General features: G+C 37.4%; 1 protein-coding gene across 1 annotated transcript in view; it reads right to left on the minus strand.

Moving 5' to 3' along the window:
• Positions 1-25,848, minus strand: part of NTNG1 (netrin G1) — a 317,635-nt gene that overhangs the window by 144,784 nt on the left and 147,003 nt on the right. The window contains exon 2 of the mRNA XM_024757500.1: positions 7,425-8,065. Within this exon, the coding sequence (XP_024613268.1) occupies positions 7,425-8,065 (641 nt within the window). The remainder of the gene's footprint in view (positions 1-7,424; positions 8,066-25,848) is intronic.

Raw genomic sequence — 25,848 nt, forward strand, 5'->3', positions numbered from 1 at the left:
GCTATTTATTGAATTTCATTTTCCGTCAAAAAGAAGAAGGAATTAAAATTTTTGGTTGATAGTATGGTTAAATTTAACTTGGAAAAAAAAAAAAAGACATCGAGGGATAGAACCCTTGACTGAAAATTTATGAAATTTTATTATATGAAAGAGGTAGCACACATTCACTATAGTTCCAGAAGGAAGAATGTGGACTAATATATGGAAGTTAAAAGGAAAATTTGATTGCTCTCAACTGAAGGATAAACTTTCTTAAAATAAACTAAGGTAGTTGGCCATTTCCAAATTTATCCATTAATGTTTGTGGCTTGTTTTAGTGTTTGATGATGCCCGTTAAGTGGAAGTAGTTGCAGGTATTAAAGGTCTATGGAAAAATATGGGAAAAAATTAAGTTCATCTATTTATTTTCCCCCTCAGAAAATGAGCAACTATCTTAATTTTGTTAAAACCTAACACAATATGACAAATTAGCCCAATCACACATTATAAAGTTGCTAAAAATGAAGTAAGAAGTTAGAGTTCAGATAAACACACTGCAATCTGGTATAATGAAATGCAAGTTTCCTCCGCTGTCTGAAAGTAGGGAGTTCCTATGAAACCTTTCGTAAGCTGAAATGGTGTAAAGCGAAGAAGCAATTACCCTAGGACACATCTTGGTAACAGATGCACAGAATAAGTTGAGATAAGAGCACAGAAGCTCACAGACACAGTTCCAAACTATGGAGCCTTGATGCTGAGATGCTGAGTGTAGTTCCCAGGGAAGGAGCCTGGCGGTGCCGCTCTCACCAGGCTGCTCAGGGTGCACGCTGCCTCTAACGGGGCCTGGGGCAGAACAATCGCTGAACACTATTTTTGCTTTTCTCCTTTTAAAATAAAGGTGAAAATCCTCTTTAGACTCCTTTTGGTTAGCGAAAACAGGTACTAATGTAGGTCTTTTGCAAAAGCAAAATGGGGATACCTGTACTGAGCCAAAAGTCATGGAGAAGTGCCTTCCAGAATATTCCAAGAAGGGTTGAGCCACAAGACTTATTGGTTCATTATTGCCATTTAAGTGGGTCTTTTGGGAATATTCTGAGTCTGCTATATGTACTGAGCTCACTTCAGGTTAGTGTGGCTACAAGAGCATAATAAAGAGAAAACATGAAGTTTGTAATCAGCAACCTGATTTTGTCACTTTATTATGTGTAGGATGTTAAAAAAAAAAGTCAGGGAACTTCTCTGGTCTTCAGTTTCTCATCTGTAAAATGGGGTTAAACAGCACCTGCCTCACAAGTTACTTGTAAGGACTAAAGGAAAGAAGGTGTATAACAAGAATCTTGTAACCTGAGTGCTGTACAAATGTAAAGGATTACCACTTAAACATTAATAGGGGCTATTAGAATCACCTCATTCTCCTCTTTTTTGATTTCCTTCTGTTTCTCAGAGTTTTTCTTAATTTGCTTCAAAAATTACCTCTTAAATGACAGTACTCCACAGAGTTCTGTAAATGTTCTATAAATGACCATAGTCATTTAAAATTATAAGGGAAAACACCCTATCATATCAATGTCTTCCATTCCCTAAACTTCAACCATCACATGTGAGGTGATAATTTTCAAACCTACATTTCTAATGCAAATCTTTCTCTGGAACACCAGAGCAGTATTTTCAAATCCTTTACTGGACTCCCCACTTGGATCCCTACTAAAGTCTTTCCTTCTTTGAAATCTGATTGGTTGCCAAGTCCTATTGACTTTGTAAGCAAATATTAAACCCTTATGCTCTGATTGCTTTTGTGGAATTTGGAGAGCTTTTACAGACTCTCCACTTAAGCAACAGGACTTGGAGTTACGGTTGCTCCACAATTAAGCAATTGTACTGCTCTCCTTGTCTCTCTCTGTATATCCTTGCTACTACAGCCACACTGGACTATCCTCTTAACACCACTGCCTTAGAATGTTTCCCACCTACATTTAATTGCTATATGAGAACCCATATAACCTTAGATTTCCTATGACATTGGGAACTCAGAGGCCAAGATGCAGGAATCCTTAAAGGCTTCTTGGAGATACTAAACATCTATAGGGAGAAGATGGAAGAGCATCTCCCAGGATTTGTCCACTCCACCAATTCCTCACTATTTGGAGTTCCTCAACATGCTGTGCTGTTTTAAAGCATAATTTGTAACCTAGAATATCCATTCTGTACTGGCTGCTTGGCATTCTAAGGCACATATTCAAGATACCATGCAAATGTCATCCTCATCAAAGCTTCTGCGAGGCTTCCCAGATTAAGTTAGTATCTCCTGCTCTGTTTCCAGGGCGCTTTACACACTCACAGAGTAAAAGCATTTAACCCAAGCTGTCATCATTTTTGTTTACATGTCTCGGTCCCTTCTGGATATCAGTTCCTTGAAGGCACTGACTATGCCTCCTGCATCTCCATATAGCCACTGTCTAGCCCACCACCTGTCCCAGGTCAGAGGTAGTCTTTTTGGGTAACAGAAAGAAGCAAGGTGTTACAAAAGCAGTAGTAAAGCCCAACCTCAGTCTTTAGGACTAATTGGGAAGAACAGAAAAATGACAGGCCAAGAATGTGTCAAAAGCACCCTGCAGGACGCCTCTCACAGGAGAGACAAAGGGTAAATATTCTGGTGGGTTTATCCAAATTGCAGCTAGGAAAAAGACTAAGAGAAATTACAGGATAAATGTAAGTCTTTTATAATTGGCAAAGCACTTCCATATTACATGTGTTTTCCAAATTATTTGAGAAAGTTTGAAAAATGCCCAACTGTTTTTTTGCTTTTAAACTTCCACCGGTGTTCCTGTTTACCTAATATCACAAGTCTGTGCACTAACCATTTGAAAGCCTTGCTTCAAGAAAGTGAATTTCAACCTCACTTTGTCCCAGTTAGAGCAAATACCAAGACGGCGACATATAAATAAATATATCTGATTCCTTCTGAGGGTGAGAGTATAGGGGACCTTTCTCACTTCTGATACCCAAAGAGAATATTTCTGTCCCTGGACCTTCCCAGGTCCTGGGATTAGGCAGGGAGGCTGTGCTTCTGAGCTGGGGCAGCAGTGAAGCAAAGAAAGCACCCAAAAGTGTGTGGAAGTGGAGCTTCTGTGCTAGTGCTCCCTGGCTCTTTTCTTAAAGATAAATGGAGGCATCAGAGCGAAGTCAATTCTATAAATAGTAACTGACAGCCAACCGCCATAGGGAGCTTGGGTAGGCCCTGCAGGGATCAAGAAATGAGTAAACACTACTGGGAAAAAATTATTGATAATTATGTTTAGGAATGTTGTGTAACAAGGCAAGTAATGGAGATGTGCATTAGAGTTTTCTATCACTGAGAAAAGTTTTTACAATTCTGTCCTAAATCTTTTGAGGTTGAAAAAAATTTCTGTTATCTTATGTCTGAAACCAGTACCTTGATACACTGCTGACTGTATATCTTACAAATAAATGAGCATATTATCCAATGTTCATTGGTCTTTCAGACTTAACAATTATTACAATAAATTGCATTGCTTCCTTGAAGCCCTTCACCTCAAAGAAACGATAATGTTGACTTTATATTCTATAAAATCTATGTATCTGACAAATATAATGTTTACTTTTCAATTAATTTGAATCTGGAAAGTTTAAACAGAAACAAAACACTTAAAAGTCAAAACTTCCAATTGCGTGACTAAGAAAACATTTTGGACATTATCTATATTTAACAGCCCTGTGCATTTAACTCCCTGTCTGTATAAAAAGATATTCAGAACAAACATCTCCTCTTCATTTCTCCTCTCACCCCTTGTCTGGGTAGATTTTATTTATGCATTAGATGACCTTTTTGGCCATTAGAACCATCTTGCTTCAGCAGTTAATTAACACAAGTACCATAATTTAATACAGTTAATGCTACTTGATGCCCTTTAATGTAACTTCCATTAGTAATATTATTGTAGTATTACCCTGTAATTAAAATGAGATCAAGACTAAGAGAGCCACTCTTTAATTAAGGTACTGGCACACTGCACTCGTCTATTATTCACTAGAGAAAATCACCCTGATTTACTGAAGCAGGACATCCATAAGTCAGAATTAGTCCATGAAGATTATTAGGTTTATTGAACAATGTAAGTAACATGGAGTTGCTGAGATTGCCAACGGCCTTATGTCCTCTTTTTCCTCCATTATCTTAATAAATACACAATAAGAGTGAGTAAATGGAAGCAAAATATGTATGTAGCAAAAGAGGCATAAAATTTTTATGACGTGATTATAGTTGTCAACAATAAAATTGGTATCAGCTGTGTCACATGCTAAAAAGAACATAAATGCTACATTCGTTTAATAACAATCAAAACATTAGTTTTACACCAAATAATGCAAGTCAGTATAAAACATAAAGGCCATATACACGTGCACAGGAAGTAGAAAATTGGAATTCACAGTCAACTGTTTTTGTTTCATAGCTTAATATTTCAAGGTGAAAAAAACTTGTAGTATTATGTGTCCACTATTCTATGGAAATTTAGCCACTTTCCCCAAATAACTCACGCCAGTTCTCACATCATGGTGGGAGTGGTGGTGGAGTGACAGGTAGAAAAATATCATAATGATCAGACACAGACATGTAAAAGTAAGTTAAACATTGCAATCACATCAAGGATGGCAGAGGGCATGGGTTGAAGGAAGCAAAGACAGTTATATTTTGGAAAGTTTATATTTATGATATGCTTGAAAAGAAATTTTAGTACCTTCTTTTAGAGATCATCAATTAATGTTGAATCCTCCTATAGATTATTTACTATGTAGGAAAAAGACGACTCAGGATTTTAACCCAACTGAAATTTTCAAGTGTATATCAGCTTCTTTGCTGAAAGGGCTGTGAACCAGGCAATAGCTCAACAGTTCCCTTAGTGGCTCCATCTTCCTTATATAACTTAGAAGCTGGAGATATGCCCGAGCCATCAGGCCTTGCTTCTTTAGTCCCTCCCTTAAGACTAAAAATACCCCAGCCATCTGGTACCTAGCACAGTACATGCCAGCATCAGTTTTGCCCTGAGGAATTTGGACAGAGTTTGGAGGTGACAGAGTGGAACCTTATGGAAGGGGTTCACCTCTATTGGACCTTTCTCTTTTGCCCAGCTGCTTCCTCACCAGCTTTCAGTTGACTGGTGAACAGGAAAAGACAGTGGAGGTGAGTCCCAGAGAAGGGAGGAGGGCTCCTCCAATCTCCTCAGAACCATTGAAATACAGTTGAAGGATACTACTAGGATGAAGGATAAAAGAAAAATGATAAATCTGGTGGGATTCTACATTTCTAACATGGCACCTTTAAGTGACAGTATGTCCGACTCCAATAGAGAATGCACCAAAATGCTTTTAGCTTTAAAGTGTATTTTACACTCTCTTAAGTAATCAGAGGAAACAAAAATGAATATCTAATAACAGAAATAAGCCCAAACAATGTTTATTTTCCAGCCAAAAAACATCACAAGACTACCTTTTTTATAAGTGAAAAATGAGAGTTTTAGGGGAAGTTGGGCTATAAGGATTTTGGCTTAGTTTAAGGATTTCTCAAACTGTAAGTAAGCTGACCTAGATGATTCTACCTAACAATATAGATCACGCTAGGATTCAAATTCACATCTCAACTTATTAATTTTGACATTTATTCTTGTAGATAAACAGAATGCTTGTTACTTTGTTGTGGTATGCTATTGTTAATAATATCAACATCAACTGTTTTTATATATTGTATGTTCCCAAGAATAAGATACTGGAAATTTGATCTTTTGCTAAAATATTCATGAGTACAATAGCTGCATTTTATTATAAATCACAAACTCATATTTAACATCATAGCTCCACACTGCTCTCATGTCATGCCCTGGTCATATATGAACTCTAGAACACACAAGCTCAATATTGAACCAGTGCATATTTCTCTCAGAAATATGATTTTGCTCTAAAGATATTTTCATCAAACTTCACCAAACCTTGGTTAAAAGAGGCTCCATAGCTAGAGATTCTTGACTCCTCCATAAGAAACATGAAGCCAGAACAAAGCTGAGAGTAGGTGGCCATCAGTTCCTGCTATTCTCCATAAGTCAGATTCCATAAGGTAAAATTCTGAAACCTTTTCCACCTTACCGAGGTCATGCCCACCACCCCATTCTGTGGTGCCCACTCTGGCTCTCACTTAAGAGCAGTGGCCACTTCTTCCTTCTAGTGTACAAGTGTACCAGCACCATTATTAAAGGTGGTTTGAGACAACTCTCTGAAAGCCCAGGGAGTCTCAACACTTCTCCAGTCTCTGAGGACTAAGCTGCCCTAAGGGATTACTGGAAGCCAGTAATCAATGAATCTGGACTTATTTGTTTAGCTTTTATGATTAACTAAACCTACATGATGTATGTACTGTTTATATTCTTATCCTCATATATTTTGATTTAAAGCTCTCTTGGCATTTTTAGAATGATTATTGCTTTGATTCACATTTCCTTTTTTTTTTTTTTTTCTCAATGTGCTCTATACTCCACTCTTACCTTTAGTTTTCCCAACTCATCATCTCATGCTTCAACTCCTGTCAGATGGCTATTCTGGTAGCACACCACACTTAAAAATCTGGTTGAGAATCTCTGTGTTGGTGGTCCTCGTTCTCATTACTCAAGTTTTTCATTTAAATGTCTTCAAAATCCTTGGAAACTTGCTCAATTGTGTCTCTGGTATATTATCAAAACAAAGATATGCCTGACTGGGAGCATTAATGCATTTGAACTCTGGTGCATCTGTAATTGACTGACAAAATGAAGGTAGCCTGAGTCAGGTTCATATTTTAAACGATAGTATACCCTTTTAAGATAGTAACATCCAAGAACCTGAAAAGTAGAGCTTGCCCCTCATTAATAAATGCAGTGTATTTCCTAAATGCTTTTGGTTCTGATTTAATAAATGTAAAGAGACATAACTTTCATTTCTGGAACATTTTTGGTACGATATAACAAAACATAAACAGAGAGTTGAACCATGCTGAAACTCTCTCTTGCATTCAAAAACAACAGTAAGATGTATTTTTTGTTTTTCAGTCCCTTTTACAGAGCAGCTGGCTTTGTTCCCCTGGCTTAGTTACCTTAAAGACTTAAACCACCCCCTGACCTAGGGAGTTCCTTGTTCTCAAGTAAGATGCTTTTTTTTGGCCTCTGGTTTAATTTCTAAGAAAACCTGCCAGGTTCAGGTTCAGTGATAGCAACTCTGGGATCACCAATTACTGCTGAGTTAGAAGGGTCTCAAACGCCTCAGAACCTACCTCTAGGCTGGCGTTCCTGAGAAAATGGTACAGTAGAAAGGGACAAATGTCACTCTACAGCTGCAGGAGCAGCAAACTGGCCTTTTCTTTGGACACACCCATTCTCATTCAAGTCAGACAGTTGTTTTCTTACCTTCCATGAACCTTTATGTCTGAGATGGCGTAGAAGTAGCGTGCCAAGTGTAGCTCGTCTACAAATATTTCCCCAACGGCAGGTCTCAAGAGCCTTATCCTCAGGTCTGTGACAGTAAAGAAATCTCTGAGTTTCTTGGTCGTATCCAGTTGTCCGTAGAGGGAAGCCATATTGCGTAGCCAAGGTCCGGCAAAAAACGCGAACCTATCTTTGATTTCAAAGTGGATTATTTTGCTGTTGGTCATATACCCTGTGGAGTACTCTTCGGTGCAAATGATTTCTAAGACCGTATGCTGTGATAAATCCTTCACGGATTTAGGATCCATGTGAAAAGCATCCAAGCAGTCTGTGGCATAATACTGATAGGGCTGCCATGTTCGTCCATAATCAAGAGATTTCTCCAGGATCATTTGGTCTGGACGCCCCGATTCAAAGGTAATAACTATGTTGTCTGTGAGCTCAATAGTTTTGCTCCAAGACAGAGTGATGTTAACCTGGAGAGGCTTGGGATACTCTTTCCAAGTAGCAGACTGCCAAAATGTAGAGGGATGTCTTCCTTCAAAATCAAACATCAGCTCAGGTGGATGTGCCAGCTCCGGGGTACTTGCATCACACTCATTATTGCACATGTAGGGGTTGCCCTATGGAAGAAGAACAAAAGAGGGTGCATCAAAACACTGGTTTGACACAAGTCTTGCCATATTGCTGTTGCTGAGTGGGAGGCTAGGAGAAAAACAATAAAAACCAACAACAACCTGTTTGCAGTAATCATTTTTATTTGCCTTAACTGGATTCTCCTCTTTAATAGCTTTAAAAAAAAAGAGGCAATATGGTAATTTTCTTGTCTTATTTCCTCCCATGGTCTTTAAGAAATGAAAACAGTTTATTTATCCCATATGTGTTAGACCCATAATGTGATCTCAGAAGCACAAAGACACTGAGCAACTGTCTAACAGCTCAATACCTCCGCATCCTCTTAGAAAGATGTTATAGAAAAGCAAGGAAATTCCTCCATGCCTCAAGGACATTCCTCAGGAGCACAATTTTTTAAGAAGTCATTTTTCAAGTAAAGCTTTAGAATTAGCAATGAACCGTAGATACCTGTGTCCTGTTTGGGAAACAATACCCCCATATGACCTCCAGCTTCTTTTTGCTTCACCTCAAATCCATCATACTTAACTGGGTCCCTGCTTCATAAAGCTTGCTTTTAAAGCATTTACTTTGTTCACCACAAATCATTAAAATGTGGTACACTACAGGCTCTGGGGCTTGGTCCCAACATCTGCCATCCTATTAGCTAGAGGCAAGGGGATTGCTCAGGAAAGACTTCGGGTGGGGGTGTGCTCCGACTTATCAGGACAGGAAAATCCAGTACTTAATTAGAAGGTTTTTGCAGAGAATCACTGCCACTTGATGTATTACTCTGTGCTAGCCCGCAGTCAGCTCTCTGTGGATGTTAGCCATTATTATTATTTTCCCTCACACAAAGGCTAATTCCTTCACAGTCTACTCTAACAAGAAGCTGAAAATAAGTCTCCTTGTCATATATCACAACAAGTTATAACACCATTTATGCGAAACTAAATGGCTGCTCTCAGGTTTCATTGGTAGACTGATTCTATGGCAAACAATTGACTCCCAAATTTTGGTTTATTTTGTGTTTTAAAAAATGGTATCATTTGGAGTCAACTAGTCAGGTATTTCTCTATTACCCTGTACTGGGTAATTACAAGCATGAATGGGTGAAAGAATCGATCCTCTGACATTGTCCTTAGGCTTTCTCTTATAATTACAACTAGATTTTTTCTTTTTTCTTTTTCATGAACTGAGACCTTTTCATCATATCTGCAGGATGCATGAGCTGAGTCTCAAATAATGAATTTACACTTTAGACATTAATGCTCAGTTACCAGCTGACTCCTGTGAAATGTAAGACGAACATTGGAGACTTGCTTTGGCCTCCCTAGAGGCAACTTTCTCCTGCCTAGTCAGCTAATACTTTCACTCTCTCTTTTCCATTAATGCAACTGAATCCTAAAGCTGGCAACAGGTTTGGGGGTCTGAGTGTAATTGAGATGGGGTAGGAGAAAGGAGAGAAGGTACATTATTTGAGGACCAGAAATGTTTTAAAAATACATTCAAGGCATCAGTGATAATGGAAATGTTTCTGTCCTCTCTTGAATTTCAATTCCCTATTCTTGATCCCAGCATCTGTGGCACTATTTATAGTATCCCCCTCATAGTGAGCCAATGGGGGCAAAATAAGTTTCTGTTCCAGGTGGAATAAATCACCAAATTTATTATTATTTAAACTCTCTTAAGCATACCAGAGAGCCAAATGCAGAGCTCTGCAAACTGGCAAAGGCTTTTTATGGAGGGCTATAAATATTGTGGAATCTGTCAGGATTTATAAATTCTAAATATATGGAAATGCACATTTTACTGGAAGGGGTCAGATTTACACAAATCACACCTTCATGTGAAATTTACTGGAAAAAATATGGTCACTTCAAAATCTGTCAGCATGTAGCCATCTGCACAATCATTAACTTGGATGCTACCACCTTTCTCCTGACAAAAGCGTCTTCATCTGAGGTCAAGGGTATTGAAACACAGGAAATAAACTCTGCGGGATACACCAAAGTGAGTTATCAGACATTTGTATTAAGTCTTGTTGAAATATAGCATTTCCTTGATCTCTGCTTAGATACACAGAGCTCCTCAGATGGGGACAGGGTCTGTGACAAAAAAGGAGGCACAGCTAGCTGACTCTGGGTGTGGGTCAATACTAGGAAACCTGTCTTAGAAAATATGCTTAAAGATATCTATTTAAAAAGCACTCGTTTCTACATTTGATAAAAGGTGTTGACAATACTCAGCGTTTATTTAGCACTTATAGATCATTTACTTTACATACATTATCCTGGGTAATCCTTTTCATCCCTACCTTACGGAAAAGTGAGGCATATAGAAGTGTTAAGTAACTTGTCCAAGGTCATATAACAGAGTGAGTAAGGAGTGGAGCCGGAACCCACTTTTACTGCACCTGACCTGGCCCATTCAACTCCTAAGTCAATGGAGTTCCCTAGGATGCAACCTAGTCTTGGAAACAAGAGTTGGCCGGTAGAACAGAAGAGCCTATGACCAAATGAGTTTGGAAAACACAGCCTAAGGTCTTCTTGCCTTGGAGAGCCCTAATGAGCATTATCATACCTCTGAGATGCCTTGACGTTAAGAAACTTCCTTAGCTTCATATACTACCTAGTTTCAGAAACTTATTTGACCATGGAACCCCTTTTTGTTTTAGTAATCCCTATTTATATACCACATAAGTATAGATTCCTGGAGAGCATCCTTTGAGATTCTCTGCTTTGTATTACTCTTAAAATTGTAAACACGTGGATGGATGCCAAACAACAGGGCACAACCCGAAGTTTTAGTTGTTTAATGAAGGCATAGCCACATCCAGCACTGTTTGCTTTTGTTCCAGAGAGGGACACCCTTCCACTTGGGCTGAGAAGACAGCCAGACCAGGAATAAATGCTTACACCTACATCAAGTTGTCAGCCATCAAAATGCATGCCAGGAAAAGGGGAAAATTTCGTTTCTTTGCACTGATCTGGTAGTTTACGCTTCATGTATTCAATAATTATTTATTGACTGCCTACTGTATTATTATATTTAAGGCACTTGTCTTGGCTCTCAGGATACAACAGTAGAAAAATCCAAATCCTTGCTTTTAGCAGAGCTTCTGTCTTAGTTGGGGAGAGATGCACTAAAAAAAACCAGATATATAATGCTTTATAATGTTACATGATGATAACTGCTATACAGAAAAATAGAGCCAATTAAAGGGCAGAATGCTGTTAGAGAAAGGATACTGACTGTAATTTTATATTGGGAGGTCGGAGAAAGTCTTGCCTCGAGAATATGACATTTGAGCAGATTAAGAACAATTCCCAGTTTACACAGGAGATAATCAGAGGTTGACCAAAATGACAGTTTCGTCCTTCATCTGACTCTACTCCTAGTGATAATTGCAGCAGCATAACAATTTATTGAAACTGATGAGTAAACAAATCATTTCAAATGAAAATCTACACCAAATGACTGTAGATACCAAAACCCAAACAAACAAACAAGAAATTGAACTATTCTTATTTCATAGCATCCGTGCTCTTTTAGGAGATTAATGATTTGATGGCCATTAACATAACTTACTGAGAGATAATGACATTGAGAGAAAATTAGCAGAGGAAAAACAAATCATTCTGGCTCCCTAAGAAGAAACCCTGCATGCTGGGTGAAAGAGAAAAAAGAGGAAAAGAAGAAAGCCAAAGCTGAAAATCTTACCATTCTAGAAAGAGAAAGCTGGAGGTGAGATTATATGCTAAAATATTTAGTGTAAATATTTCATATGGGTGTGATCTGTAGTACAGCACTGTTGTTACAGGGAATTATCAATATGAAAACAATTGCTGTTAAAGGGATTAGATTAATTAAAATTTCAACTACTTCAACCACACCCTAAATCTCTCTAATACCAGCAACAATAAAATTTATATAAGAAAAATAACTTCCTCCTACTTGTGAAAGCAAAGAACACTTCTTGTTGCTAAATCTAACAGATTCAGGCATTAGCAAATGTAAGCATTATTTTGTGGCCAGCAGGCAGCCTTAAATAGATCTTAATTTAAGTCCTACAAGCAACAGATCCTTAGCTGATTGTCTATGGACAAAGCAGAAAATATTTATGACTGTGCTGATAATATTTATACCATTAAGAGATGCCTAAATAATTAAACAGATATTGCTGCTAAATATTTCTATAACAATTAGAAGAAGATTGTGATGTTTAATTTCATTTAAAAATAATGTAATATTTTACCACTGGGAGAACTGAAGTTAGTTATTAATTAGCACTTTGTAGCCGAAGTGCAGTGTTATTCTTCTTCTTTAATGTCCTTTCAGAACTTAGAGGGATAAATAAAATTTTAGATATGTTCGTACCGTTTCTATGGACAGAAGTATCTTCCTTCTGGTGACACTTTGAAAAGAACATCCTTTCACCTAAGATCTGCTAGATCCTTCAGAGTTAAAAAAGAAAATCCTATATAAGCAGTATATAGTGTAATACTTGTGGTTCCTACCATTGTGAACTTGCTTTTCCAAGCTTTACCTATTGGCAAAATATTGGTAATGACAGTTGGAACTATAGGGAATTCTCATGGGAGATCTGTTACAAACTTGTAAGTTACATGCCAAGCAGGCGTGTAACTTACGAGCGGCTGTGAGAAGCATCTGAGTTAACACTTACATAGATTGTGAAAAACACTGAGACAGAGCTGCCTCCCAACCATTTGCATCTGGCTCATCCTTGCTTGTTTTATTGGTAAGGGACAGTAAGGAAAAAAAAAAAAGACACAAAGGCAAGGGGGGCAGAAACTGCATTCTGAGAGACCACTCCAGATCTGTTCCCACTGTGACTTTGAAATGGACATCACTATGGCTTTGCCAGTGCAAGGCTTTCGAAGGATGAAGAAACCAGTAGCACAGTCCACTGCTCACCTCTCAGACAGACAGACCATGAGCAACATGCTTTAGCTGCTAGGCTGGGCTATCGCCTTCAGGAGATGGCTTTTTCTCCTCTTTAAATACAGCTCATTGGGAGCCAACCAAGCAGGACAGTTTCTGGGAGGCTGATGATTGACCTCTTTATATCAGAGGGGTAATTTTTGGTTGGAGGGACCTCTACTCCCAGTCCTTTCTTGGAACTTATTGGTCTTGGAAATTCTAGATGTTTTCTTGGCTCTAATAAAGGGGAAAGGCCCATCCTTTATGAATTTTCAGATGAAACTCAGACGACTCTGAGTATGGGAGCTGATGTTTAATTAGTCATGCTGAGGTGCCCTCTTCAGGCCTTACAACTTTGTTACTGAAATAAGGGAGAACAGAGAGAAATCAGACCCAGAGGTAAGAACAATCCAAGATAGTGGGTATCTTTCCCAGAAATCTGAAAGGTAAGTATCAGTGCCACCAATACTGACAAGCCTTGATGACCACAGCTATGGGGATAGACTCTATATATCCTCAGATGAGAAAGGCCCATAAAGCAGTGTGTTTCCAGCTGTCCATTGTATCTTTGTAAACAAAGGGCAGCAATCTCTTCAAATGGCACTGCAATCTCACTTTGTAACCTGCCCTATTGATTGGCATGTTGGGTCCCAGTGTAGGGCATATACATGGTAACAACATAGCCTGACTATTATGGGACCGACCTAACTAAAATATTCTGAAACTGGTGTTACAAAAGTACCTATGTGTTTGTCAGAGCATGAATCCCAACTTTTAGTTTGGGAAATACGGCCACTCTAAGAATGACAGAAAATACAGAATTTTGTTTTTCTAACTCTGAAGTTAAAAACCTACTACTCCATTTTCTAATTTCCTTGCTCATCACAAAGATTCCTCCCTGCCATAGACACAGCCTTAAGACCTGACTGAAGCTGTTGCTTGTTTCCATCTGCTCGCTGACAACACTAACCGTGTGTGGACTTTTTTACTCAAGAATAAAGACGGGAGGGCTTCACTTTTCTACAAGAATGCTAGAAGCCGTATCACAGATTATGAGCCAGAATAGACACCGGTGTAAACCCCACAGAGAATTGTGGTTAGGATTTTCAAACTGGTGAGGGCTGCAGAGGTCAAGAAGACCAAGTTTCTGAGGAGCCAATAAAAGTCTAAAGCCACAAGCCACAAAAATGGATTCCTATATAGCTATCGAAATCATTACTGTGTATGTACTGAAGAAGAAATAAATACTCATAGAATCAAGTGCGTTCAAAAGTGAATATCTACAGAAAACACTGTAGTAAGCTGACACTATTGTAATTGGTAGGGCAATTGCTTTTTAAAATTTATTTTCTTAATAAACATTCCTTAAAAATCTTTGGTACAGTATTTTGCCTTATAGATAGTCTCAAAATAGACCAGAACACAGACACTTAAATGTTAATAACACGAAGCTGAAGCAAGCTGTCAGCAGTCTCAGTTCAAGTAATTTGAAAGAAACAAGGTGAATAAACTACCACGAAGGTAGGAATGTTCTGCATCCTGATGCCATCATGCATTGTGAGGATTAGTTTGAGTATTTTGAATCCTGAAAGATCAGATTTGATTCTCAAAAATTGCTTCCTTTTTCTCTCACATGAGAAAGTAAGTCCAAGATCTGCTTGATGTCCATCTTCTGAAAACCACCAACTTTAAGAGAGTATGGGAAGACCAGAGCATCCTCTGTTGAAGTGATCGCTTAATCACAAGAGGCAGGAAGGTATCTTCCCAATGTGACACTCAAACGTGATTGGGTTTTGGTGTGTCTATTCTGATTTCTCATACTCCTTATTTCTTTCAAATGTCTCTCTTCCAAGTTCATTAGTTGTTTACTGGGTACCATTGCTATTTTTAAAGTATTGTGAAAAACACAGAAATAATACGATAAAATATTTACAATTTAGTAGTGAAGTTTAGACCTAAACAAGCAACAATCACGTTTCTCACATTGGTTACTCATGTTCTCAGAGAGAGCATCACGTGTCCTTGAGGGTAAACAGTGTCACTGACAACCCTATACAACTTCCTGGGGTTTCACCCCTTGGTACATAATTAAACATATTTTTATACTAAACACAGAATTTTATGGAGTAAGATGCAAAAATAAATGTGCAAGTGTTTTTAGGAAAAGATACAGAGACATTTCAAGCTTGGAGCGGATTTGGATGTAGGTGTCAAAGCCCACTGAACAAGAGTATGAAAGAGGAGGAGTCTGGGGGGCTCAGCTGGGTGATAATTTATTCTACTCCACCACTCCTGCATATGATACTCCATCCAAACCACCCTGCAGTGGTTGCAGCACCACTAGCCTTATCAAGGCTGAGAATTGTGAATTAAACTACCCCAGCATCAAATCCCAGTCTGAAAATATTTGCTGCTCTCCACCCCTATGGTAATCCAAGTAGTATTCTTCATACACTAAAATCTCCATGTTTTATTTTTTTCAGACTTTAAATATGTTTTTAATATTTAAATTAATGCAATCTTATAGTAGAGTTATTATCCTATTATTTTATTAGTGTTATTTTTTATTGGCATATAGTTGCTTTACAATATTGTGTTAGTTTATATTGTACAGCAAAGTGAATCAGCTATACATATAGATACACCCCCTCTTTTTTGGATTTCCTTCTCATTTAGGTTACTACAGAGCATTGAGTAGAGTTCCTTGAGCTATACAGTAGGTTCTCATTAGTTATCTATTTTATACATAGTGTCAGTAGTGTATATATGTCAATCCCAATATCCCAATTCATCCTCCCCACTTTCCCCTTGGTATCTATACGTTTGTTCTCTACATCTGTGTCTCTATTTCTGCTTTGTAAATAAGATCGTCTCTACAAATTTTTTCAGATTCCACATATATACGTTAATATATGATATTTGTTTTTCTGACTTACTTCACTCTGTATGACAGTCTCTAGGTCCATCCATGTCTCTACAAAAGACCCAATTTCGTTCCTTTTATGGCTGAGTAATATTCCACTGTGTATACGTACCACAGCTTCTTTATCCATTCCTCTGTTGATGGACATTTAGGTTGGTTCTGTGTCCTGGCTATTGTAAATAGTGCTGCAATGAACATTGGGGTGCCTGTGTCTTTTTGAACTATGGTTTTCTCTGGGTATATGTCCAGTAGTGGGATTGTTGGGTCATATGGTAGCTCTATTTTTATTTTTTTTAAAAAGTGAAATTGTCATTCTCCTTCCACCAAGTCATAATATATACAATGTATGCAATGGCATATAAATTTTAAGTTGTATAAGAAATACCTGGTGAGTGCAGTCCCTACTCATCAGGAATTCTTTTTCAATAGATTGGGTTGCAGATCCCCTCTACACCACACTTTGATAAACACTGGTATATTGTTTATTAAGAGCCAAGGCAGATCTGGGTTAGGTCTGCCTAGGTTTGAATTCCAGCTCTACCATTCAACTATTATGTAATTTTGGTCAAGCTACTTGACTTTTTTGAGCCTTGATTTCTCCTTCTTTAAATTCATATAATAATATGTACTCCATGATGTTAATCTGAGATAAAATTACATAATGCATGTTAAGTGTTTAGCATCTCCTTGGCAGGCAATGAGTGCTCAATAATTAGTAGCTAGCATTGAACATGCTCCTCCCCCTATATTCCTTGACACTGAGAATGACACCAAATTCTTCTATTTCCCAAGTGGGAAACGTGGGAATCATTTTATTTTATTCTTTCTTCAATCTGTTCACCAGCCAAGTTCTCTACATGCAACTCATCACCACAGCTTTGTTCACAGTGCCAATGCTGTCCTTAGTTTTTAAAAATATTTTAAATATTTAAAAAATATTCTTCTCTTGAATTACTGTAATAGCTTCTTTGTTTTTTTAACATCTTTATTGGAGTATAATTGCTTTACAATGGTGTGTTAGTTTCTGCTGTATAACAAAGTGACTCATCTATACGTATACATATATCCCCATATCTCCTCCCTCTTGCATCTCCCTCCCACCCTCCCTATCCCACCCCTCTAGTTGGACACAAAGCACGGAGCTGATCTCCCTGTGCTATGCGGCTGCTTCCCACTAGGTACCTGTTTTACATTTGGTAGTTTATATATGTCAATGCCACTCTTTCACTTCGTCCCAGCTTACCTTTCCCCCTTCCCGTGTCCTCAAGTCCATTCTCTACATCTGCGTCTTTATTCCTGTCCTGCCCCTAGGTTCTTCAGAACCAGTTAATAGCTTCTTAAATGCTCTCTCTTCGTATTATATTGTCCTCTTATAATCTATTCTCTACATAGCTGCTACAGTAATCTTTCTAAAATCCAAACCTAACTGTATCACGCCCCCTCTTAAAGGTCTTTAACAGACAGACTCCCCCTTACCTTCAGGAATATAATGCAAATTCCTTAGCATAGCTTGTAAGATCCTTCAAGATTTGGCCTCTGTATTTTTTATTTTTTTACTCACTCATAGTCACACCTCTTGAGTCAATTGTACCAACCTATGAGTATATGTATATATACAGGGGACCATATGCATTATCATACGATTAATCATATTAATTCCAATTGTTTATTTTTATGTCTCTTCCACTAGAGTTCTATGAGAAGAACTGGTACATAATAAAGTTTATGGATCTAAAGAAAATAAGGAAAGCAGAAAAACAGGAAGCCAGGGAGGAAACAGGATAAATTAAGTAAAGTATGGAATAAGATGGGAGGGATTTGCCCATAGGTTGGTGATTTGGGATCAAACAGATAACCAAGCTTAAAGAACTTCCTAGCTCCCTAAGTTGTAGATGGAATTTGTTTGATGTAATACACTGTGTAAAAAAAAGAATAAATCCAAACAAAAAACAAAGAGTCCAACTCCAAGTGCAGTATGCCTGTGTGTGTGATTGATACAGTTACTGGGACTTCTGGTGAGGCTGGAGGACAAAGACAAATAGCATGAGCTGCAATTATGTCCCAGTCCTTTCCTGGTGCTCATTTGATCTTCATTTTTCTCCATCAGCCACAGCAGTATTTCTCCTAGTGGCTTTAGAGCTGAAGATCTCTCTTCCTTATCCCATCTTGTCTTACTTATCCAACCCACAGCATCCTTCTGAGTTTACAGGAGTAGCTAAATACCAAGAGCTTTATTTATTCTTGGACAATTATGGAAAACTAAATAAAATTAGGAAGGAAGAAGCAGCAAGTGAGGTGGTTGTAATTTAAAAAAAAACAGACATGGAAGTGCCTCAGTAATGCAAATCCTTGAAAGAATGTAAAATGTGTAAGGTGGAAACTGGTGGACAAAAAGAAAGTGCACATATTTTGCTGGAAAAGAGGGAAGTGGTCTCTGTTTATTGTGCTACTGCTTAAATGGCTGTCCTAATTACAGAGATCCTGAAAATTCTACCTGGGCCCAGAGGTTGATTCTTAAGAAATTAATGAAGCTTATACCTCAGAGCCACTCAATTACACAAGCTGCTTCTCAGGCCTTGTACCTAATTTTGTGTTTACAGTTTTTGCATTTCTCTTTTTAAAAGAGGGTTCCAGAACTGCATAGGCTCTAGGCTCTTAAAAACTGGTCTTGCCACTGTCTGGGACACAGGTAGTATATTTTAGGGCTTGCTAAACTAAAACAACTCTTCTTTCTTCCTTCCTATTCTTTCTTTTCACTTTCTTTTTTTTTCACTAAGATGCTCTATTCTCAGCATTTCCAACCTTGAAATACATTTTCTCTAAATCCAGTTTTCTTGCCCAAGTTCATACCATTATATACATGGTTCATACCATATTTATATCTATGAATTAAATTGATATATCAATATTTATTACATTTATAATAACCACTATTTCATTATAATGTGAATGTATTTTATTCACATCAACAGATATATAACTCTCTTGGTGTATTACCAACAATAAACATAATCTCCATTTATTTGTAAGGCTGGAGTGGCTGTTAGTTTACCAGAGCCACTATCAGGAACCAAAACAAGTTAAATGACAAAAATTATTTAGCATTTCTCATGTGCCAAGCATTATGTTGATGTTATAGATTAGCTTATAATAAGGTTGATTCTTCCTAATCAGCTGTAATGTAGCAGCAAGACAAAATTGGAAAGATGTATCATTTTGAAAATAAAACATTTTATTATAGAGGGCTTTTATTTGGGTAGGTTAAATAAAAATGAATTGTCTAGTTTTCAGAAAATATGTGCAAAAATTTATTGTTAAAGAAAGGTATAAAAGTTATAAAGTCATTATGAAGGATTTAGAGGAGGCAGAGTGCTGGCTTTCAAAGATGTCTCAGGTTTGCATAGGTGAAGAAGACATTCTCTTTTTGGAATGGAGAAGGGATCAATGATCCCTGAACACCTTTTATGGTTAGGAATTGTGAGAGGGGCTTTATATTTGTCATCTCATTTAACCCTAACAATTCCCTATGAGGCAAATATTATTCTAATTTTACAGATGAAGAAACTAAGGTTCAGAGATGTCATGGAACCTATTCAAGTTAAGTATCTGTAAAGACGAAAATGAACCTAATGTTCGATAGTCCAGGGCATGAGCTGTAAGGTAGTGGAAGGTAAGTTTGAACGTACCATGTGAAATTGATTTTAGAGAGCACTGAAAGCTGGGTAGAAGTGTTCGGGTTTGATTAACTGGAAAACAGAAAGTCGTTTGTGGTTTTTATAGCAGGTATCTCATACACAGCTTTCTTCGCTGGTTTTCCAGATTCCTTTCTTGAGAAAACAAAAGGATCAAGTTGAGTCCAATATTAAGAGTAATCTTAATGTTAAGAGTAATCTTGTTCAAGTCATGAAGAAGAATCAAAAAGTAAGGTTCAGTCAGAATTCTAGAAGTGGACATGTAAATAATCCTGGACATATCTTATTCATCTCTGTATCCTGCATAATTCCTGGCACACAGTAGACAGTCAATAAATGATGATCAAACAGAAGAATAGAAAGCAAGTTGTTTCTGTAATTAGCTTTTCTGTTTAACACAATATGAAAATTCTCAAAAATTGAGGAAGCAACTCTACATCTTTTAATGTCCTCAAATCTCTATATGCTGCATGATTGCTTCTAGGACAGCAGTCAAAGAAGACTTTTTGTTTTATTTAGAGAGACACTGCCCAAATCTCAAACATTAGTTCATACTTCATTTCCAAATCAAGAGGTCTTATTGTGAAGCCAGAAAGGATTCAAAACTGGCCTAGAATTAGGTGAGTCTATTTCCACTGACGTCTAGAACAGGGACTGAGACATCCTTAGCAATAGTGGAACGTCATGATAACTACCGTGCAGGATATAATGAAAGGGAGAATAGATGATGTAGGGAGGTAAGCTAGGAGGTAGCTTTAATTAACTAGGTGTGAGAACAAGGAACTGCACTAAAGTGAAGAAAATGGTGATGCAAGATTCTGCAGGAATTAGATTGATTGGAAGTGGAGAAAAAAGGAATAGAATCATTGGTGACACCAAGGTTTAATGCCTGGAAGAGAGTGAAAATGTTGGTAATAAGGTATCTGTCTGCAACTAGTATAAGATTGACCCTCTATTACTGCCTATCCCAGGAGAGTTCCATTTGCAAAATGCTAGTTTAATATCTAATGTTACTGAAAATCAAGAAAATGCCATAGAGATTTAATTCATAATGTTCAACAAAACATTCTAAAGTTCTCCATCCTCATTTCTCTCTAAATATCTCACATGTCATAATTACTGATTTCCAAATCTTTCCTACTTCATTCCAAGCTCCCATTAACTTGGTCTCAAACTTGGCCTGCATAAGCTTCCTTCCCTTTCTTGGTTTCTCGCCATTCCTCTCTTTATCTTCTTTTAGTTACTGCCTTCCTATTTCATTACAAATCTAGCTAGTCTTTCTGTTTTCTCCAAATATCCTCCTTACATATTATTCTAGTTTAAAAAATAAAGGCCCAAGAGCCTAGAGGGCAAAACAGAATACTCAGGAGCCAGTGCAAGGAGCTGTGAATATTCTTAAGGAGCTAAGCGGACCCAACCATATTTTCAACAAGAGACTAGAGCTGGGAACTGCAACCCAAGGAATGAATAAGGTATGTTGCTCTTCCCAAAGCAGTCACAAGAAAGTGGAACGGCAACTACAAATGAAGTGGAAAAAATGCAAATGGAAGAGGGAACAGGGCTAAGTATAGGAGCAGGTTAAGAATAAGCTAAAGATAAGCCTGCTAACCTGCTAACATAGGAGCAGGTTAAGAATAAGCTAAAGATAAGCCTTGTGAGGTGCAAACTAGTGATGCATGGGGGTGTTAGTGTTGGACAAAGATGGAATCATTATTTTCAAGCACAGACAGCTGAAACAAATAGTTTCTCTATCAAGGAGTATCAGCCTCTCCTGTAGCGAAGAAGAGCACAGAACCGTTTTTCTCAGAATTCACATCCCAACCCCATGTGAATTCTTTACGACTCTGTTTTCTTGTCTATGTCATAGGAATAATAACAGTACATTTTCATAGCATTTTTGTGAGGAATAAATGAGCTAATGTATAAAAAAGCTCAGCATGGTGCCTGGCACATAGTAAGACCTCAATAAATGTCAGCAATTACTATTATCATCATCACTGTCTTCACTATCATCGTTGTTCCTAACTATGACCTTTCCAACTTGTCCTCTCATAAAAGCCTTCTTTTCAGAGTCAAGTGTTAACACCAAATAGTTTAGTATTCAGTTCTTCAAAGTGGACTAATAAAATGGAGTTAATCTCTTCATAGAATACATAGAACAAGTCAATCTCTTGAGAATCCAAATGCAAAAACACTATTCCTATTATTTATGTTGTAACTATACGAGGTCCCAGGACAAATATAAAAACATCCCCAGATGGGTCTTACTGAATACCTTATCTATCTCTCAGGATCAAACCTATTAGAGTAGCTATGGCCAATCTAGGAAAAAAGAAAAAAACCCACAGTCCTCCTACCCTGCCAGCCAACTCAGAATTCAGTGTAATTAAAATCCAGATGGGAAGAGATCATACCTGAGACTGAATTCATACTCTTGAATTTATGAGCAAAATGAACTTGGAGAAATTATCTAACTTTTCTGGGCCTTTGTTTGCTCAAGTATAGAACAGAGACTACATCTCACTCTCAGGTAAATATTAAAGTAGCTAATACCTTAAAAAAAGAAAAAACACACAACACAGAAACTGAAATATAGTTGGCAACATAGATTCATTTTCTTCCACTTCCATTCTCTTTTCCTTTTTTTTTTTTTTTTTTTTTTGCGGTTCATGGGCCTCTCACTGTTGTGGCCTCTCCCGTTGTGGAGCACAGGCTCTGGACGCGCAGGCTAAGTGGCCATGGCTCACGGGCCCAGCAGCTCCGCGGCATGTGGGATCTTCCCGGACTGGAGCACGAACCCGTGTCCCCTGCATTGGCAGGCGGACTCTCAACCACTGCGCCACCAGGGAAGCCCCTCTTTTCCTTTTAACAGTTCACACCTATGTTTTCCAGTATGGTAGCCACAAGCCACATGTGGTTATTAAGCACTTGAAATGTAGCTACTCAGAAATGAGTGTGATGTAAGTATAAATCACACATTGGATTTCTAAGACTTGGTACAAAAAGAAAAGAATGTAAATACCTCATTAATAACTTTATACCGATACATGTTGAAATGACAATATTTTGGATATTCTAGGGAGATAGAACATATTAAAATTATTTTAACCTGTTTCTTTTTCCCTTTGTTAAATTTAAAATTACTTATATGGACACCTTATATTTCTATTAGACAATACTAGTTTAAACAATCAACCAGATGTGATTAAGGAAACAACTCTCTGGCAAGTGAACTTTCATAATGGTCCTTCTACTTCTTGTAGCCTAGATTGAAATAACATTTGCCATCAATGCCCATAGGCACTTGAAGTCCTTGATGTGTTTGCTTCGGGCAACATGAGTACAGAAGGCATGGAAAACATAGCCTGACCAGATGGTGAAAATGAAGCCTAAGATGAGAAATAGAGTAATAAGGAGTCTTTGAAGAATTGTCTGAGATTTGTGTTTTTCATTGTTGGGAAGGCCAAAAGGAGAACAGCCACAAGGACGAAAAAAGTTCTTTTAAAATTACATGAAAAGAATGTGAACTGGATGGTCAAAAATCAAACTGCAACAAGGATGCATTTAAGTGCTTCCAGAAAGGTAATTAGACATTCCTCAACCCCAGTATTAATAAATTATTCCAGAATTTAGGGGTAGGGGATGGAGTTACTCTTTCTGGAGGAACCTCTTCTAGACCAACCATGTAGGAATTAATCAACTCCCCTAGAAGAAGGAAGAGTCCATGTATTTGGTTATAAGTGTGAACACATCATTTACTTAGAGCTGATTTTATTGGCAGCTTATAACCCGCATTTGAGTTTATATATACAATTAGGGCAGTCTAAATATTTGAACGTATGTAGAGGAGAGACATAAAAATTTAATCTGACCTCCAAGAAAATGAAAAGGCAATTCTTATCCTAGATAAAAAAAATATATTTCAAAAGACCAGTAGTAAAAAAAAAAAAAGAGTATATGATCAATAGTGCCAGATATTTGGGAGAAGATAAGGAATAAGAAAAATCTTTTGATTTGTCTTGAAAGTGGTTGTCAATGACCTTGGAAACTTGTTATAATAGAGTGCTGAGGCAGAAGCTATTTTACTAGAGAATGGTGAAAAGATAAAAAAAAAGGGGGAGGGCAGGGCTTCAAAGCATGCATTGGAGAGGTCTGGAAATGAAAGCAAGGAAAATGGGATAATAGTTTAAATGGGAAAAAGGATCAAGCAATGCACTTTTAAGACAGATCCATTTTGATGACAAAGTGCAAATAAATGTAGTGGGAAGGGAAAGGATAAACATACTCATGAAAGAAGGTTAAGTGTGGGACTAAGTTGCTAGCATCTACATTATAATTTTGCAAACACAGGATGTATTCCCAGTGCAAGAAAACCTCTCTTATTTATTGGCTAAATCTTTTTAGTTAGTAGCCAGGATGCTCTATGACTAAAATTATTGAATAAATGTCTCCTTTATTTCTCACCTTCTAATTTCATTAATCTGCTGTGGTTAACTCTCACTTACAGAAACCAATATAAGGATTGATTTTAGGCAATTGCAGAACTTCCTCAATATTAGTTCAGGGCCATATCAGCAGAAAATCTACTTGTCTTGAATGGATTGCACTGGTCTACACAAATGATTTCAGAACTGGGAAGACAGAAGATATTAAATTTTAAATATTAGATTATTTTATATTGGACTTTGGATCTAATAATAGATATTAAAGTGTAAAATCACATTGTCCTTATTGCTAGCCTTCTTTTTATCTTGCTGCAGGATCAGTATTGTTTTAGTACAGTATTTTATGGCTTATGAGCCTACAGGGTGAGGGAAAATATTTATACTACTTATTGAATGGTGGACAGCCCAAGATTTAAAATAAATTTTGCCAAACTTTAAATGCAGTAATTTATTAACATCTGATGGCCAAATCATATTTTACTATTGTAGTAAAAGAAATATCAAACAAAACAAAACAAATAAAAGGCTAACCTAAAGAAGTGATGAATATGATTGTATTTGTGGTGTTGCCTTCGAAAAGAAGCTTTTCCACCAAGAGAGACCACCTCTGTACAGTCTGGTATGTTGACACCATATAAAAGGTAGTAAACAAAAACAAATGGACAGGATAATTACAGGGACCTGAACTCATAAGACCAAAGTGTTGACACTACTTTTCTACTGTACTATTTTGATATATATTAAGAATAATCAGTATTGAGCAACTTAAAAAATATTAAAACCAGAAACAAAATGTGCAGTTTTAGATCCCCAAATGAAACACAAACATTTGATTTTTATTGAATTACAAAGAAGGCCCAACTTTCTTCGGAAACAATATCTAATGCTACAGAAAAATACCTAACGTTGTTTCAATTTGTTTAAAACAACAATAATGACAAAAGTTAACATTTATTGTGAATCTATTTTATGCCAGGAATGTTCTAAGTACTCTATTCCAAATACTTTATATGAATTAAATGATTTGATTCTCAAAACAAACAAACAAACCAGTCCTATGGGGAATGTACTGTTATTATTCTAATCTTGCAGCTGAGGAAACTGGGACTTAAGTGAACTGCCAAGATTGCACAGCTAGTAGTGGCAGAAAGTGGGCAGAACCAAATCTAAGTTGTTGTTTCTTTATGATCAAAATATTGGTACGCTACAGTAGTTCCTGAACAGAACCTAACTGGTATTTTACTTTGTTTCAGTCCCTGATAAACATATTCTCTGTATAGCAAGAGTTTAAAGTTCTTGAAAGGATCAGATGCCAGGCAGGTTAGCAATCACAGGATTATCATCAATGGAGTACAGTGGGAACTGGGTCCTAGGAATAAAAAATTTATCAGAATAGGTGTTTCTACACATAATCAAGACAAATCAGGAAGAGTGAATTTGTGGCAAGTTCCAAATTGTGGAGTAGATCTATTTTAAATCCCTTTTATCTAAGACCAGGATTCATCCTAGAAACTGGAGTGGACCTAGGCAGGCAAGTCTTACCTAAAGCTAAGATACAACAGTTGCATGGATAAGAAGAGAACTGAGGCTAAGACCCAAACAGGGCTTATTAAAAAAGACACAAGGTTCTTGGTGCAAAGGGGAGGAAGGACATGGTCTTAGGAAAGAAAAGAGTCAGTGAGATGAAAGGTTTGGAATTCAGAGGTTGAGAATTGGTGTCCAGGATCTTTTGGTGATTATATGGGACCCTATGGAAAGGGATGGCAAACAGCAAGCAAAGATGATCTCTA

Source organism: Neophocaena asiaeorientalis, unplaced genomic scaffold (assembly GCF_003031525.2).
Source record: "Neophocaena asiaeorientalis asiaeorientalis breed wild unplaced genomic scaffold, Neophocaena_asiaeorientalis_V1.1 scaffold1037, whole genome shotgun sequence".
NCBI lineage: Eukaryota > Metazoa > Chordata > Mammalia > Artiodactyla > Phocoenidae > Neophocaena > Neophocaena asiaeorientalis.